The sequence below is a fragment of the Chrysemys picta genome, chromosome 2 (assembly GCF_011386835.1).
Source record: "Chrysemys picta bellii isolate R12L10 chromosome 2, ASM1138683v2, whole genome shotgun sequence".
Taxonomy (NCBI): domain Eukaryota; kingdom Metazoa; phylum Chordata; order Testudines; family Emydidae; genus Chrysemys; species Chrysemys picta.
In genome coordinates, this window is record NC_088792.1 from 5,964,824 (window position 1) to 5,980,110 (window position 15,287).

Consider the following 15,287-nt stretch of genomic DNA (forward strand, 5'->3'; position numbering starts at 1 on the left):
CTGCGTCAGTGGGGATCCAGGCCGCAACATACTGACATGGGCTCCGGCAGTGCTGCAGCCAGACTAGGGTCGGCTGCCCCCGGGCTACTTCCACACTCCCCCTCTTGGAGTACCTGGGTTGGGGTGGTGTCCTCCGGGGGCTCCAGCACCATGGGCTCCTCGGGATAGCTGGCCGGGGTAGACTTGGCAACTCCTCCGGGTAGCTGGCGCGGGGCAGGTTGGTCCAGTCCTTGGGTTTACTGCAGGCCGCTGGGGTTTCCCAATCGCGAGCTAGGCCGGAGGCGTCTGGCTTCCCCGGCAGTTGCTCTCTCAATGAGCTCTGAGACTATAAGAACATAAGAACGGCCATACTGGGTCAGACCAAAGGTCCATCCAGTCTAGGGTGACCAGATGTCCCGATTTTATAGGGACAGTCCTGATATTTGGGTTTTTTTCTTATATATGTAACCCTTCTGCCCATCTAAGTTGGCAGCAACAAGGGCCGGGTTCTGTATCTAGGGGTTCCGTTTCAATAACACAATGCAAAACCGGCTCGAGCCCCCACCCAGTGACCTGGGACAATTACATACCACCCCCTGGGCACCTCTAAGAGGCAATACTTCCCCTCTCGCAAGCACGGAGTCTGAGTGTAACAGAAAATGTTTAATAACATGAGGTAAACAACATCAGCATTAAATTGGAAAAAACACCACAACTAGAGTTCTTAGACCAAACCATGAGCGAAGACCCACCCCAGCAAATTGGGCCATGTCCTCTCCCGTTGGTTCTTGAAACCAGCAACCCAAGAATCACAAAAGTCCCAAAAGTCCGACAACCCCCCAAAGTCTCTGTCCATGATCAGTGCAGCCCCAGAGTTCAAAAGGGGGGGGGGGTGAGCAGGGTGTTAAGGGGCACCTTACGTGATCCGAGGCCAACCGGCTGCTTCTCCGTGGGGTTCCACCGCAGCCTTCACCACGAACTGCTCCACTCCACCCGCAGTCCCACTCCTGCCGTCCCACGAACTGCTCTGGCAGCTGCTCCGCTCCGCTCCGCTCACTGACCTGTGAGCCGCGCCGCTCTGCTCCCCTCATCGACCTGTGAGCCACGCCGCTCCCACAAGGCTCTGCTCTGCTAGCTGCTCCTCCAGCCGCTCCGCTCACCCCCACTAAGCTAAGTTAGCTTAGGGCTCCCCCACTAGTTACCACAGCCTCAGTGATCTCAGCTCTTAAATAGCTTTAGCTCTTCTGTGATTTCAGCTCTTAGTGATTTCAGCTAGTAGTAGGGGAGCCCCGGTGCTGGTGCACTATTGGCCCAAAGTGAACTCAGCTCAGCAGTCTGTAACTAGACTCCTAAGGGAATCAAAGTTAGCTCTGACATTCAACAGTGGAGAGAGGAGGTAGTGCAATTGGTATTTCAACCCCCTCAGGGAGGGGGCCATACCATCAGGTACAAATACCTGTCCCCATCCTCTCTCAATTCACTGGGTTTTGTAACCCATGCCCCTTGACAAGCAAATGCTACTTAGGTAATGGAGAATGACTCACTCAGTCCTTCTGTCATACAACAGTTCCACTGGCCTTGATTCACAGAATCAGGGTAACAAAACTTTATTCTTCCTGCCCCAATAACAGAGAAACTGGGGATCCCACACCAGCCAAAGTAACCACTTTGAGTTGCTGTGGTTTCATGCCAGGCAAGTGGGTGTGCCTATGCAAACAAGATCAGCCCCTGGAGTTCTTTTCCACAGTCGCCATATATCACCACCAGATGTCAGGGTAGAGCTCATCCTGACTCTGCTTACATCTAGGCTCCTATTACCCCCCACCCCTGTCCCAATTTTTTACACTTGCTGTCTGGTCACCCTAATCCAGTCCAGTATCCTGTCTACCGACAGTGGCCAATGCCAGGTGCCCCAGAGGGAGTGAACCTAACAGGTAAAACTTAGAGAATTTTTTCACTTCAAGGTCCCAGAAGCAAAGGCAAGGTTTTCATCCCGAGGCCAAAAGACCAAAAACATCAAGACACTTGATCACGGCCTTGGCTAGACCAAGAGACTACTAACACTTGGACCACAGCTCAGAGAGCCAGGAAGCGATCTCTCTCCTGACATCCGTCTCCACCCTCTGACAAACAGAGGCTAGGGACACCATTCCTTACCCATCCTGGCTAATAGCCATTAATGGACTTAACCTCCATGAATTTATCTAGTTCTCTTTTAAACCCTGTTATAGTCCTAGCCTTCACAACCTCCTCAGGCAAGGAGTTCCACAGGTTGACTGTGCGCTGGGTGAAGAAGAACTTCCTTTTATTTGTTTTAAACCTGCTGTCCATTAATTTCATTCGGTGGCCCCTAGTTCTTCTATTATGGGAACAAGTAAATAACGTTTCCTTGTTCACTTTCTCCACAGCACTCATGATTTTATAAGGTCGGGCCTTTATACTTCCGGGGCAACGCCTGACCCTCTGGAGGGCGGGCTCAGAGCTCCCTGGCTCCACTCACTCTGGTCTCCGGAGGGACTCGTCTCTCTCCGGGGCGGTGGGGAACCACACCGCCCCACTACAGGTGGGAACTTGGGAGAGCCGGCTTCTGTTCCTGGCTCAGCTACTGACCTGCTTTGTGACTTCTTAAGTCATTTCACTTCTCTCTGCCTCTGTTTCCCCCATCACCCTTTGTCTCGTCTATTTAGACTGTCTGCTCCTTGGGGAAAAGATTTACTCTGGGTTTGTGCCCCACCCAGCACAATGAGGCTTTGACCTTGGCTTTGGGGATTGCTACAAAGAATAATTCTATATATTTTCTTTTCTATTTACAATTCTACTCTTCATTCTGCTTCCTTCATCATAACTCTCTGGCCACTTCAGAAGGACCTTTCCCTGAGCGATTTGCTAACACCCAAGTAAAGAGGTTACAAAAGTCTGTTCTTGCCACACTGGTTCCCAAAGTTTAGTTTTTGCATAAAACTGTTTTCTGGTATGTTAGGAAACAAGAGGCAGTCTGCACCGTTTAGAACTTGGCATGGAGGGGGAGGGAGGCCGTCATTTGACCAGCCCTGGATTGCAAAAACATGTACTCACTACAAGGCTGCGGAAACGTCTGCAATGCATTTTCAAAGCAGAAGTGGAGGAAGAGTTGAGCAATTCTAAGCGCTCTTCTCCGGGCTGGCAGCTTCGGCAGATCGGCCTGTTAGCTGGCATCAAAACCTGGGCCTTTATTCCTAGAGCCCCAGATCTGCCGAGAGGGCCTGGCTCTCCCTCTCCACAACCTCGGGGTAAATCAGGAGCAATGCCGCAGGCGTTATGGACTTACAAGGGTGCGAATGAAGGGAGAATTGGGCTCCGGACCTTCATGTAACTGTAGCTGGCAGGGAGCTGTGCAGTCAGTGCAGCTTGCCTGATCTGATCATTTACATCATCACAGTCAGGCTTCAGCAATTCAACTGCAGCGTGGCCCAGCGGTTTGCACGCACGGCCCGGAAAACCGTACCCTGGTTATGGCCAGCCAGGTGACAGATCGTGGTCACTGCCCTCGATGGGCTAAGAATTAGGCACCTTCTATTCATTTTATTACCGTCTCCACCACCCCCAGCCTGTCTGCCTGACCCACCCTCCTGTTACGCTTTGTCTTTTAGACTATCAGGGCTTTGGGGCAGGATATGTCATTTATTACATCTCTGTATAGTGCCTGGCATAACGGGCCTACACCTTGCTTGAAGCTTCGGGGCACAATCACTTAAAACTCACATGGGTCCAGACAAGTAACTGCTTTTGTGCTACTTACTCACTCAGTACCTGCTGGCCTGTGCAAAAGAGGGGTTTCCGGGTGCAGCAGGTGTTACATACACGTCTGCTAGATGCAGCTGGCCCCAGCTGTCTCATAGAGCTAAAAGAACCAACACTCAGAGCATGATCCTGCATGCTGTGCCACTGATTGGTTTTAATCAGAACTCTCCAGGGATTTCAGCTGAGAGTGCAGGTTAAAAACCAGCGCTGGGGTCGCTTCTGAGGGTCTAGATCAGGGATTGTTTGGCACAAGACCCGCCAGGATAAGCCCCTTGGCGGGCCGGGCCGGTTTATTTACCTGCCACGTCTGCAGGTTTGGCCAATAGTAGCTCCCACTGGCCGCGGTTCGGTGCTGCAGGCCAATGGGGGCTGCAGGAAGCCGCAGACAGCATATCTCTTGGCCCGCACTGCTTCCTACAGCCCCCATTGGCCTGGAGCGGCGAACCACGGCCAGTGGGAGCCACAATCGGCCGAACCTGTGGACGTGGCAAGTAAACAAACCGGCCCGGCCCGCCAGGGGGCTTACCCTGGTGGGCCGCGGGCCAAACGTTGCCGATCCCTGGTCTAGATGTGCTTGCAATGATTTGGATGCTTATTCAAAGGGATCCACTTATTTTTTTTTTTCCTTTCACATCCTTGGAGGAGTTCACTGACTCTGGAAATATTTGTCACTGGTCCAGCTGGGCATTTCTAGCCCATCAAAGGCAGGAATCGATTGAATTGGGAAGATCATATTGCATCATTCTCTAGGCCTAGCTGGGCTTTCCTCACTTCCAGTCCTAAGGGACTGGGTACCATGGAGCTGTTTCAGTCGATCGAGATTTAGGAAATGTCTAGGGTGACCAGATGTTCTGATTTTATAGGGACAGTCCCGATTTTGGGGTCTTTTTCTTATATAGGCACCTATTACCCCCCACCCCCGTCCCGATTTTTCACACTTGCCCTCTGGTCACCCTAGAAATGTCTTATGTTAATTTTCTTTCCCTTCCAGGAACCCATTCTGTGAGCACAGTTAACAAGACTCACCCGGTCACGGGCTTACCGGGCGTGGCGGGACACGAGGTGTTGCTGTCCAAGCGGGTTTGTATTGGTTGAGTGACACCTTGTTGCGTTATTGCTCCCAGAGAAGCCACTTTTGCTGGCGTGCTGCGTTGAAACCCCACACAGCAGCCCAGGCCACGGCAGGGCCACTCCCAAGGGACCCATTGAATTGCTCTGATGCCTCAGGCCTAAGTCTGCTTCCACTGAAGTGGGTGGGTCTCTCCACACCTGACTTCAACGGGGGCATGACTAGGCGTGTATGCATGGCCCTGGGGTCTAAGCCCTGGCGGTGAGCGTTAATAGACATTCTCCTTTCTCTCACGTGGCAGACGCCTGTGTTTTCAGAGGCCAAGGGTGCAGGTTCTACCCCCGCTGCAGCATATTTATGGTTTAGCTTTAGGGTGTCCATTATCTTCAGCCCAGAGACTCATTCCAATGTGGCTTTGTCTTTTCCCGCTTCCCTTCCCAGCTGTTAACCATCCCCCTCACCACCTACTTCCCAGGATCCCACAGCTCCAGGTCAGGTTTGGGCTCTGTGATTGCTGCCACACACTGCTACGGCCCACGGGGGCTCTAAGGGTCAGGTACACACCAGCAGCTCACGCCTGGAGGGACCATGGCGAAGGGCGAACAGCTCCTGGCATGGGGGAAAATACCGTCCGGGGGGTGTGTGTGTGTGTGGTGTGTGTGATCCGTGCACAAAGCGAGGGGAGTTGGGAGTCAGCCCAGCTCTGAGATATGGACGTGGGGCACTGGGAGTTCCCGTAAGGGTGGGCTCTGGAGAACCCTGGCAACCTGCCCTTTGATTGGTTCATTAACGACACATCTCTGCTGTGGTTTGATCCTTCCCATCCCCCCATCTCCTTACCCTTCTCTGGGGTCCCTCTCCTGACTGCTTCAGTGTGGGATCAAAAGAGGGATTTTCATGGGAGATTACCTTAGAGTGTGGAAAGCACACAAAGCGACTGGCACAATAATCTGCTTCACACAGGACCACACACACCGGGCACATTGACAGAGGGGAAAATGCGTGTTAGGAACTTGATCCTGCTTGCTTTACTCATCCGTGTGCTCCCATTCCCTTCAGTGCTCATGGGAGGACAGTGACCATGTCGTGAAGCGTAAAGGCCCAGGGTGCTCAGAAGTAGGGTGACCAGATGTCCTGATTTTATAGGGACAGTCCCGATTTTGGGGGCTTTTTCTTATATAGGCTCCTATTACCCCCACCCCCGTCCCGATTTTTCACACTTGCTGTCTGGTCACCTTAGCTCAGAGCCAGGGGATAAATAATATCAGAGCATGACATTTCCCTGCCTTGCCCTTATAACGAAACTACTGGAAGAAGAACGTCTGGGCAGGAAGGGAGGGAACCTTTGTTTAACCACATGGAAGTTGCCTATGATGTGAAAGTACCTCTCAAAACTAGATGGAAACCCCCAGTTTACTACAGCAAGGCCAGGGCCAGTAGTCACTTCCATGTTTACGTAAGAGCCTGGGACCTGCCCCCAGCTCAGCAACAGGCCCCATCTATGTTCAGATGCATCTGGGTCTTCTGGGTAGCCCAGGGCAGCCTGCAGTAATGCTGGCGCGACTGCACATCTCATTTGCCCACACGTCCAGGGATTGCACGCTTAAATCAGGGGGTGGCAAGTGCAAGTTGGCCAGCGGGGTGTCTAAATGGTGGTTGGCATGCGAAAATCCATGGTATGCAGTGCACAGGCTGATGCCACAGCGACATGGTCACCAATCACTGTGTGCAGATTTCTGAACGCAGCTGATGCTTTGTATGATTGGTGTCATGACACGTAGGGATTAGAAGACCGTGGAAGGGTCCTGCTGCTGGCATGCCCCCTTGTGGCTGGGCATGGCATACCAGGCTTTCCTCCTCTAATGTCCCCATGGGACGGTTGCTCCAGTCCCTGCGGTGGTCTGCCTCATTTCACGACTCGGCCCTCCGGCCAGGTCACAGCCATCCCACCTCTTCTGGGGTAACAGACAGTCCAAGAAAAACAAATGCCTGACCCCCTCTGCCGCCCTTGGTTCTGGCCCCAGCGGTCGGTAGATGATTTTCCCAGGGCTTCACGCCACCCTACCAGAGGCTGGTAGGGGAACCCAGGCCCATCCTCTACACTGGCTCCCAGTCCAGCGACCCTAGCAGAGGCAGTCAAGGATCACACCAGACTCCTTGCTGCTAGCTTCCCTCTAGACTTCTCCCTCCCAAGGGTGTCAGCAGGGATCTCTCTGTTTGTCCTGCCAGGGCCAGGATGCACAGGGCTCCCCCCAGAATACCCCATCAACCCCCCCAAACAAAAGTATAAACAAACCCACTTCTGCCCTCCTTGGGCTTGACCTGTCACCCCCCCCCCCCGATCCTCAGTGGAAAACCTCCCAGGCGTCTCTCCCTCCAAGTCCAGATCCTGCCTCATTATCGGGGCTCATCACCAGAGCCTGCTCCAGCCCCAGAGCCTGCTCCATGTCTCTCCGGGCCTCTTCCCAGACTCTGCGGCAGAGCCCACTCTTACCCCGGGCTCCCTCCTGATCTCTCCACTCTAGTCCCAGAGAGTGACTGCAGAGCTTCTCCCTGCTCCAGACTCCTGCCTTTAGAGCGGCCACCCCACTCCTCTCCCAGCTGGGACTCATGGGGCTGCCCCCCCCCAGCTGCAGCCAGATGGGTTAATTGGCCTCTCATGAACCCTTTTACAGCCAGGATGGGGTATATGTATCCCATCACAGGGCCAGTCAGGATCAGGGCCCCCTTGCGCGCGCACACACACACACACACACACACACACACACACACACACTGATATAGGCCTTGCCCTGAGGAGCTTACAATCTAAATCAGGCCCTTTGCAGTTTCTTTCCCTTGAGTTGGGGCGGGGGGATAAGTGGTATCTCCTAAGCAACACCCCCTTGTGATGCCAAACTGCAGCGTCATAGCGGGCATGAAAATGATCGTCACTGGGCCCCTGAGTTAGTTCGGCACTGCAATGAATGGGGCAGGAGCTGTTGTTTCAGGCTCTCGGCAGGCTCAGGCAGACATTGCTGCAGAGGGCACAGCTGAGATCGCATAGAACAAGATAGCAGTTGGGGAGAAGTGGTGCTACACCACGTTGCTGGGCATCTCTGACCCAGACCCTGGGAGTTAGGAGCTAATAATACATGAAACATATCGCAGGGAGCTGCACGTCCACTTGTTCCTTCTTTCCTCGCAGCTGCTTGCCCATGCTAAGTAAGGCAAATGTTTAGCAATACACACAGCCCCAGCATTGTCCCTTGTTTGCGCTGATCTTCTTGTTTTGCATGTACCAGCAGATTGGCCAAGGGAGATTTCCTGTAAACAACAGGAAAAGCTTCGGTTTCCGGGGAGCCCGAGGACATAAACAGTGAGTCATGAATCTCCCCATCGCGGAGCGAGATATAAAAGGGCTTCCCTCAGGCGGCGGGACGGCACTCTGCTGGCACCGCCGCCAATGGGCCCGAGGATGGAGACCTGCTGCCGGCGCGTCCTGCTGCTGGTCACTGTGGCCGCAGCAGCCACCGCGGTGTCTTCTCAACACAAGACGCTGAGCTATGAAGAGGCCATTGCCCTGGCCGTCGATTTCTACAACCAAGGGTCAGGCCTAGACCGTGCCTTCCGGCTCCTTAAAGCGGACCCACAGCCTGAGTGGGTAAGTACCAGCTCACTCCCTTTATGGCGCTATGCCCTGGCTGCGGCTTGAAACCAGGCACCAGAATCAGACCCTCCCCCACGAGGCTCCTCACTCCCCCAACCCAACTCCCATCGATTCAGAACACAACCAGATATTCACACCAGGTTATAACGCAGCAGCTTCCTGCCTTGTAAGTGTCACACCGACAGACCCCGGTTGTTGGGCGGGATCGAACCTGGGACCTCTGAAGCTTAATGCAGGAGCCAAAAGCCACAATGGCCGTTAGCTGAGGCTGTAGCTAGGGTTACCATATCTGAACTTTCAAAAAAGAGGACACTCCATTGGGGGGGGGGGAGTAGCCCCGCCCCCTAGCCACTCCCTCCCACTTCCCACCCCCTGACAACCCCCTCCCAGAACCCCCGACCCATCTAACCCCCCCTGCTCCCTGTCCCTGACTGTCCCAACCCCTCTCCACACCCCTGCCCCCCTGACAGCCCCCCCGAACTCCCGACCCATCCAACCCCCCCCCGCTCCTTGTCCCCTGACTGCCCCCCTTCTCCAACTCCCCAGCCCCCTTACCGTGCCGCTTGGCTTAGAGCAGGTGTCTGGCTCCGCGCCTCAAGGAGTGCCCCGCCCCCCTGAGCGGCGTGCTGAGGCTGTGGAGAAGGGGGTAGCGAGGAAGGGGTTCTGGCCACCGCTGCCAGTCCCGCCGCCGTGTTCCCTCACAGGCGCACAGCCCCCCCAGCGCTGCCGAGCGGTGTGCTAAGGCTGCAGGGGATGGGGGGAGCCGGGAAGGGGGTTTGGCTGCCGAGGCCCCAATGCGAGCGGCGCTCGGCTGCCCTGTCAGGTACTTTTCGGTCGATAAATAGCCGACCGGGGGGGGGAAATCCCGGACATTTTTAGATTTTTAGAAAGCCCCCCCGGACGGCTATTTAAAGAGCGAAAAGCCGGACATGTCCGGGGAAACCCGGATGTATGGTAGCCCTACTGTAGCAGACTCATCAATCGCTAAGTGGTCTCGGTGTCACTAGAGGGGACAAAACACCACACCCAGGAGGTGTGTGGGTTACATACTTCCCTAGCTGAGGAAAGACGTTCTGAGCTTCAGAGACTTCCCAGCTGAAATCCCGGACGAGCCTCCACTTGTAACACCAACAGACCCCAGTCGTTGTCGTGTGGGATCAAACCTGGGACCTCAGCGCATGAGCCTCTACTGCGTGAGCTAAAAGCCACATGGTTCTTAGCGAAGGTGGTAGCAGAATCATTAAGCTCTAAGTGGTCTTGATGCCACTAGAGGGGGCAGAACACCACATCTAGGAGGTGTGAGGGTTACATACCGACTACCATGAAGGGTCGTAACGCAGCCTTTCTGCAGGATTTGTTAAGATCGGGATTGTTTTCTCTCGAGGCAAAAATTTATGATAAACCTTAATATTACATATATTGCAGAGCTCTCTCCCTATATATTTCCAGTGGAGAACCATGCAATAAGAGAGAAGTTTTAAATTAAGGGCCAGGTGTTCAAGCACTTGGTTGTGCAAATACAGAGGCTAGACTAATTTGCACATGTGATTGCTGGGATTGCTTGTGCAAACTGGTAATTGCATTACCAGCGGCTCAGCAGTGGCATTTGTGTGTGTATTTGTCCAGTTTGCATGCTCACTTGCGATAATTAGGCATGCAAATTAGGTGAGTAGTTGCCATCCAAAATGTTTGTAAATCTGCCCCCTAGTGTCCACTGTGTGCCTCACCGTGCAGCGAATTGACATCTCAATAAGATAAACCCTGAGACACTACTCTGGTGGGTGCCATATAAAAGCCTAAAGTACAGAGCTGGAGAACGAGTTGAAAGCAGATTTATGGAGATTTAGCAACAGAGTCACCTGCTCCCCCTGTGTCCTCTGCAAATGGCGTTTGCAAAAGACTCATTTTATTTGTAAATTGCACGGCTGGGGCTCAGATCTGCTCTCGGTCGCTCCGGTGTAAACTGGAGGAGTTCCACTGGGGTGAGCTGGGTGACACGTGGGAACTTCGTCTACTGCCTCATTACAGCTGGACCAGTGCTCTACCTGCTGGTGCAATACCGAGCTGCAGCCCGATGCACGGCTGCTCTTGCTGGATAGATGCAGAGAGAGAAGCTGGGATAGCACATGGCTGATGTGAGCTGATGGCGAGGCAGAGCCGGACGTGTGGGGGCTGTTGTGGACATGGGAGCTTACTCCCTGTAAGGAGCTTGACTCACCCCTGCAGCGCCTCCTGCTGGTTGTCTCAGGGAATTAGCTCTCCCAGCGTCCGGCGCGCCCTCTGCAGGCCGGTGATCTGACTTACCTGTGGCCCCATGTTCCTCCCAGGACCCGGGTGCCCCCTTTACCTGGGATGCTGCCCCCCTGGCAGTAACTCCTCAGAGCCTCAGGGTCTCCCCCTTCCAGGGGAACCCCCACCCACTATCCCCACTTCGCCTCAGTGTTCGGCTTCTGCCAGTCCCCATCTAGCCCCCCCGCTCACTGGGGCAGACTGCAGTATCAGCCACTCATCACAGGCAAAGGGGGTTTTGGACCTGCTGCCTTTGCCTACCCATGGGCTGCCCCCTGCAACCCAATACCTAATGGGCCTTACCAGGCCTGCAGCCTGGGGCTTTCTTAGGCCGGAGCTCCCCGGCTCCCTGGGCCTTTCCCCAGCCCTGCTCCACTCTAGGGTCCCTTCTTGGCACCTTGCAGCCAGGCCCTTCTCCCTCTACAGGCAGAGGGAGACTGCCTAGGCCTCTGGCTCACAGCCTTTTATAGGGGCCAGCTGGGCCTGATTGGGGCGTGGCCCCGGTGAGCCTACTTTCCCCCAATCGGCCCAGGCTTCTTGCCCCCGCCACAGCCCTCTCCTGGGCTGTCTCTAGCCCTGCAGGCCAGGAGCGGGGAACCACCCGCTACACTCCCCATCAGCGTTTATCCCAATCTTCTATTTCATTTTTTTCCCCAGGACATGACGTCTAACCCGCGGCAGGAGCTGAAGTTCATGGTTAAAGAGACCGTGTGCCCGGTGTCAGAGAACCTCAACGGGACCGAATGTGACTTCAGAGACAATGGGGTAAGCCATACCCGTCTCTGGAGACAGCACCACAGGCTCTGTCTCCTGTTTCGTTTAACACCCAGCTGCCGTGGTCCCTGATCAGCGCTACCTAACCCCCAGGGATAGCGGGCGTAGAACGTTCATCGCCATGGCCCTTTGCATGGCGACAGAGCTGAAATAAAGGGGGCTAGTCATGGGAGTAAACTCTACTTAGGAGGAGTAAGAGACCCAAGCCCTCTTGCTGGAACTGACTATCCAGAAGGGGGGGGGGGGAATTCATTTGACAAGCGTGAGCAGACGTTTACAGGCTGATTTGCCGTTATGGCCCAGCAGGGAAGGCTGCTGCTGGGGGGAAGCGTTCTTAGAGAAATGGTTGGAGGTGGGCTCTGACCCACAGTGTATGTCTGTCTTTTGCCCATGATGGTTTGCAGCTTGTGGTCCAGCACGGCTAAGGAAGCAGCAACGGCCCATGCAGCCTTCTGCCTAGCCCAGAAGTTACAACTTTTCCTCTCTACCGTGGTCCTCACCAGGGTCATCCAGCTGTAGTCACCTCCAGGCTAGACTCTTGTAATCTGCTCTACTTAGGGCTGTATTTGCAGACCACCAAGGGCTTTAACTAGCAGGGATGCAGCTGGTGGATAAAGTGGCCATCCCAATCTCTCCCTCTCGTACCCACCACACCACCTGTGGTGCTACTTGTCACCATGACCTAGGGTGAGGACTTCAGCCCATTTTCCCCACAGCCAGATTTGTACCCACACCTCCAGAGGCGGCTCACGCACCGCCCTTCCTCCCACGGCACTCAGAAACTGAGCTGAGATCTTCCTCCTCACAGGTGGTCAGAGACTGTTCAGGATTCTTCTCCACCCAGCAGGAGTCGCCCATAGTCATCATCAACTGCAACACGGTGACCAAGGAGGTAGGTCTTGCACTCTGGTGACATCATCTTCCAAGTGGGGGCTGGGCCGGTGATGGGGCAGGGAGGGTGTCTTCCCCATCGGTTTTCTGGGCTGGATTTGAAACTGTGAGGATAGCACAGTGATGGGTGCCTAGCTGCATCCGGTAGGGGCATAGCCACTAGAGACACCCCCCCTTGGGCTGGCAGCTGAATCCCACAGATCCCATCTGCCAAGCAAACACCTCACTGGGATATAGGAAGCGTCCAAACCTCGATGTCGTCTCCACCTGGGATCAACAGATGGCCAGGTGGAGAGGGGGATGTCCTCTCTGCGGCTACGATTTAGTCCCGTTTAGGAGGTTTATGGGTAACTGATGCAGCAGGAGCCTTTCCTAAGCCCATATAACAGATATTGCCCCCCCTCGATGTAGCAAGGACCTTCCCCCCTGCCCAGAGAGCCGCCATGGACAGAAGTGGGAGGTGGTGCTCTTTCTCCCATGAAAGCTTTGTCCCAGAGCTCTGGCTCTCCAGCAAGGGAGTTCCTGGCCCTCCAGACAGGCCCCATCGTGCAGTGTCAGCCTTCAGCCAGGAAGAGAGAAGCAACAGTCTCTCCCTGGGGGGACCCACAGGCTGCAGCTGCTTCCCCCTCCTCCCAGGGCACCCAGTGATAGCATCCCCTCCACTAAGCGCCCAGCTGGGCCTCCTGGGAGCAGGCGACCAAGCTGGGCCTCCTGACTCAGACCTCCCCAACACAGGGCAGTGCAGAGAACATAACAATGGGCTGTTGAAGGAAGCCACCTCCTCTCCCTTCCCAAGCAAATCCCGAGTGGCAGATAGTGATGCAGAGCCGGTATCGGTCTCCCTGGAAACACTCGTGTGCTCCTTTCCCTCCAGGATCCTCACATCAGGAGGTCCAGGAGCCCAAGACGTAGCCGGTGGCCTCGTCGCTGGTACCTGCCTGGCTCCTACACACTCATCGCCCATGGCGGAGGCAAAGGCAAAGGCAAAGGCAGTAGATTACAAATGGCCTGATGGGAAGAGGCCTGGGCAGCCACACGGCAGCTTCGGCGACTCTCGCTTTGTTGCAACCTTTGTTGCTTTGTTCCTTCCATTTCTGTTCTCTGTTTACTCCTGACATCATGTCATGTTCTTCTGCACCAGATGTGGACTGGCTACCGAGCTTCCTTATACCCACCACATGTGTTCATCATAAGACCCTTCAATGCTTTGTCGGGTGGTATTTGACACACAGGTGTGGCTAAAAGGTATTAAATAAAGTATTTGACACACAGACCTCCCCCAGTGGCTTGACAGTATAATACAATTTAGCATCCCATTACAGTTCCACCCTCCTCCTTGTAGCTTCTGAATGGCTTGTAAGTGACTCAGATACCAAGGATGGCCACACGACACCAGAACCACAGTCCAGCTTAGGGTGACCAGATGTCCCGATTTTATAGGGACAGTCCTGATTTTTGGGTCTTTTTCTTATATGGTCTCCTATTACCCCCCCCCCCCCCCACACACACACACACCCTCTGTCCTGATTTTTCACACTTGCTGTCTGGTCACCCTAGTCCAGTAGGCCCGTGTCCTGCCTCACACTGTGACTAGCTTCTCATGATGGCACAAGGAGGAAAGACGTTTCAAACGCTCTCTCATTTCCCTTCGCTTCCTTGGGTTGGTTTTAAATGGCAGGTGTCCTTTCCTCAACAAGAGATTTAACACAGCCGGGCGACACAGGGGTGGGCCTTCGAATAACATTCGTCCCTGGGCCTCCTGCCCAACTTTGTGAATCCAGGGATGCCCAGCACAAGCGAAAGCGCTCTGGGCTCTGAAGTCAGTAGGGACACATGAGGAGCTGGGGTGGAAAGAGCTGGGAATGGGGCTCCCGCCTCACAGCTGGTGGCTCGGTACAAGTGATAGGTGCTCCAGAACTGCAGATCGATGCATTCATCTAGATAGGCAGATGGTTAAAACACTCACTGTGTATGGGCCTGATCCAAAGCCCATTGAAGCCAGTAGGCGTCTTTCCATTGACTTCAGTGGGGTTTGGGTCAGGCTTTCAGCTCCCGCTTCCCTTTGCCTTTTGTGGGTGAGACGCTCCAGATTTCACCCGGTCTCTCCCAGTGGCTGAGCAATCCTGCGGCACTGAAGGCTTTATACTGCTGACAAGAACCCCAAGGCAATGTAAAAAGGAAGTAGATGCTGAAATTTCTCCTGTGATCAGGGGAGACAGAGACAGTATTTGACATGTATCAGCCTTCCCAGTCTCCCTTAACCTTTAGCAGGGGGCCCTTGATACAGACTAGTCTCAGTGCCCCATTTGGGGGTGGGGACAGTTCATCCCCCCTGAAGTTGTGGTTTAGTACAATTACATCCAAAGACGCTATTAGAGTCTACCCGCATACGAAGGTTCCTGTAGATCAGAGGTGGGCAAACTATGGCCCGCGGGCCACATCTGGCCCGCAGGACCATCCTGTCCGGCCCCTGAGTTCCTGGCCCGGGAGGCTAGCCCCCAACCCCTCCCCTGCTGTGTCCCCTCCCCCCGCAGCCTCAGCTCACTCCGCCACCGGCGCAATGCTCTGGGCGGTGGAGCTGTGAGCTCCTGGGGCAGTGCAGCTGCAGAGCTGGGGCCTGACCTGATGCTCTGTGCTGCGTGGCGCACTGCCTGTCCTGGTGCAGCCGCGCCGCCAGCCACCGGTGCTCCAGGCAGCGCAGTAAGGGGGCAGGGAGCAGGGGGGATTGGATAGAGGGCAGGGGAGTTCGGGGGTGGTCAGGGGCCTGGGGTGTGGATAGGGGTCAGGGTGGTAAGAGGGTGGGGAACAGGGGCGTTGAATGGGAACAGGGGTCCCGGGGGGGGGGGCATTCAGGAA

At 54.9% G+C, this 15,287-nt stretch overlaps 1 protein-coding gene and 1 long non-coding RNA gene across 2 annotated transcripts in view; one reads left to right on the forward strand and one right to left on the reverse strand.

Annotated features, from left to right (window-relative positions):
• Positions 1-15,287, reverse strand: part of LOC122174714 (uncharacterized) — a 31,641-nt gene that overhangs the window by 6,131 nt on the left and 10,223 nt on the right. Inside the window, exon 2 of the long non-coding RNA XR_006176911.2 lies at positions 114-325. This is a non-coding gene — a long non-coding RNA (uncharacterized LOC122174714). The remainder of the gene's footprint in view (positions 1-113; positions 326-15,287) is intronic.
• Positions 8,194-13,704, forward strand: LOC101951069 (cathelicidin-related peptide Oh-Cath). Its single transcript, XM_065582532.1, has 4 exons — positions 8,194-8,471; positions 11,424-11,531; positions 12,349-12,432; positions 13,306-13,704. The coding sequence occupies exons 1-4, from the start codon at positions 8,274-8,276 to the stop codon at positions 13,441-13,443; spliced, it is 528 nt and encodes a 175-aa protein (XP_065438604.1). The 5' UTR covers positions 8,194-8,273; the 3' UTR covers positions 13,444-13,704.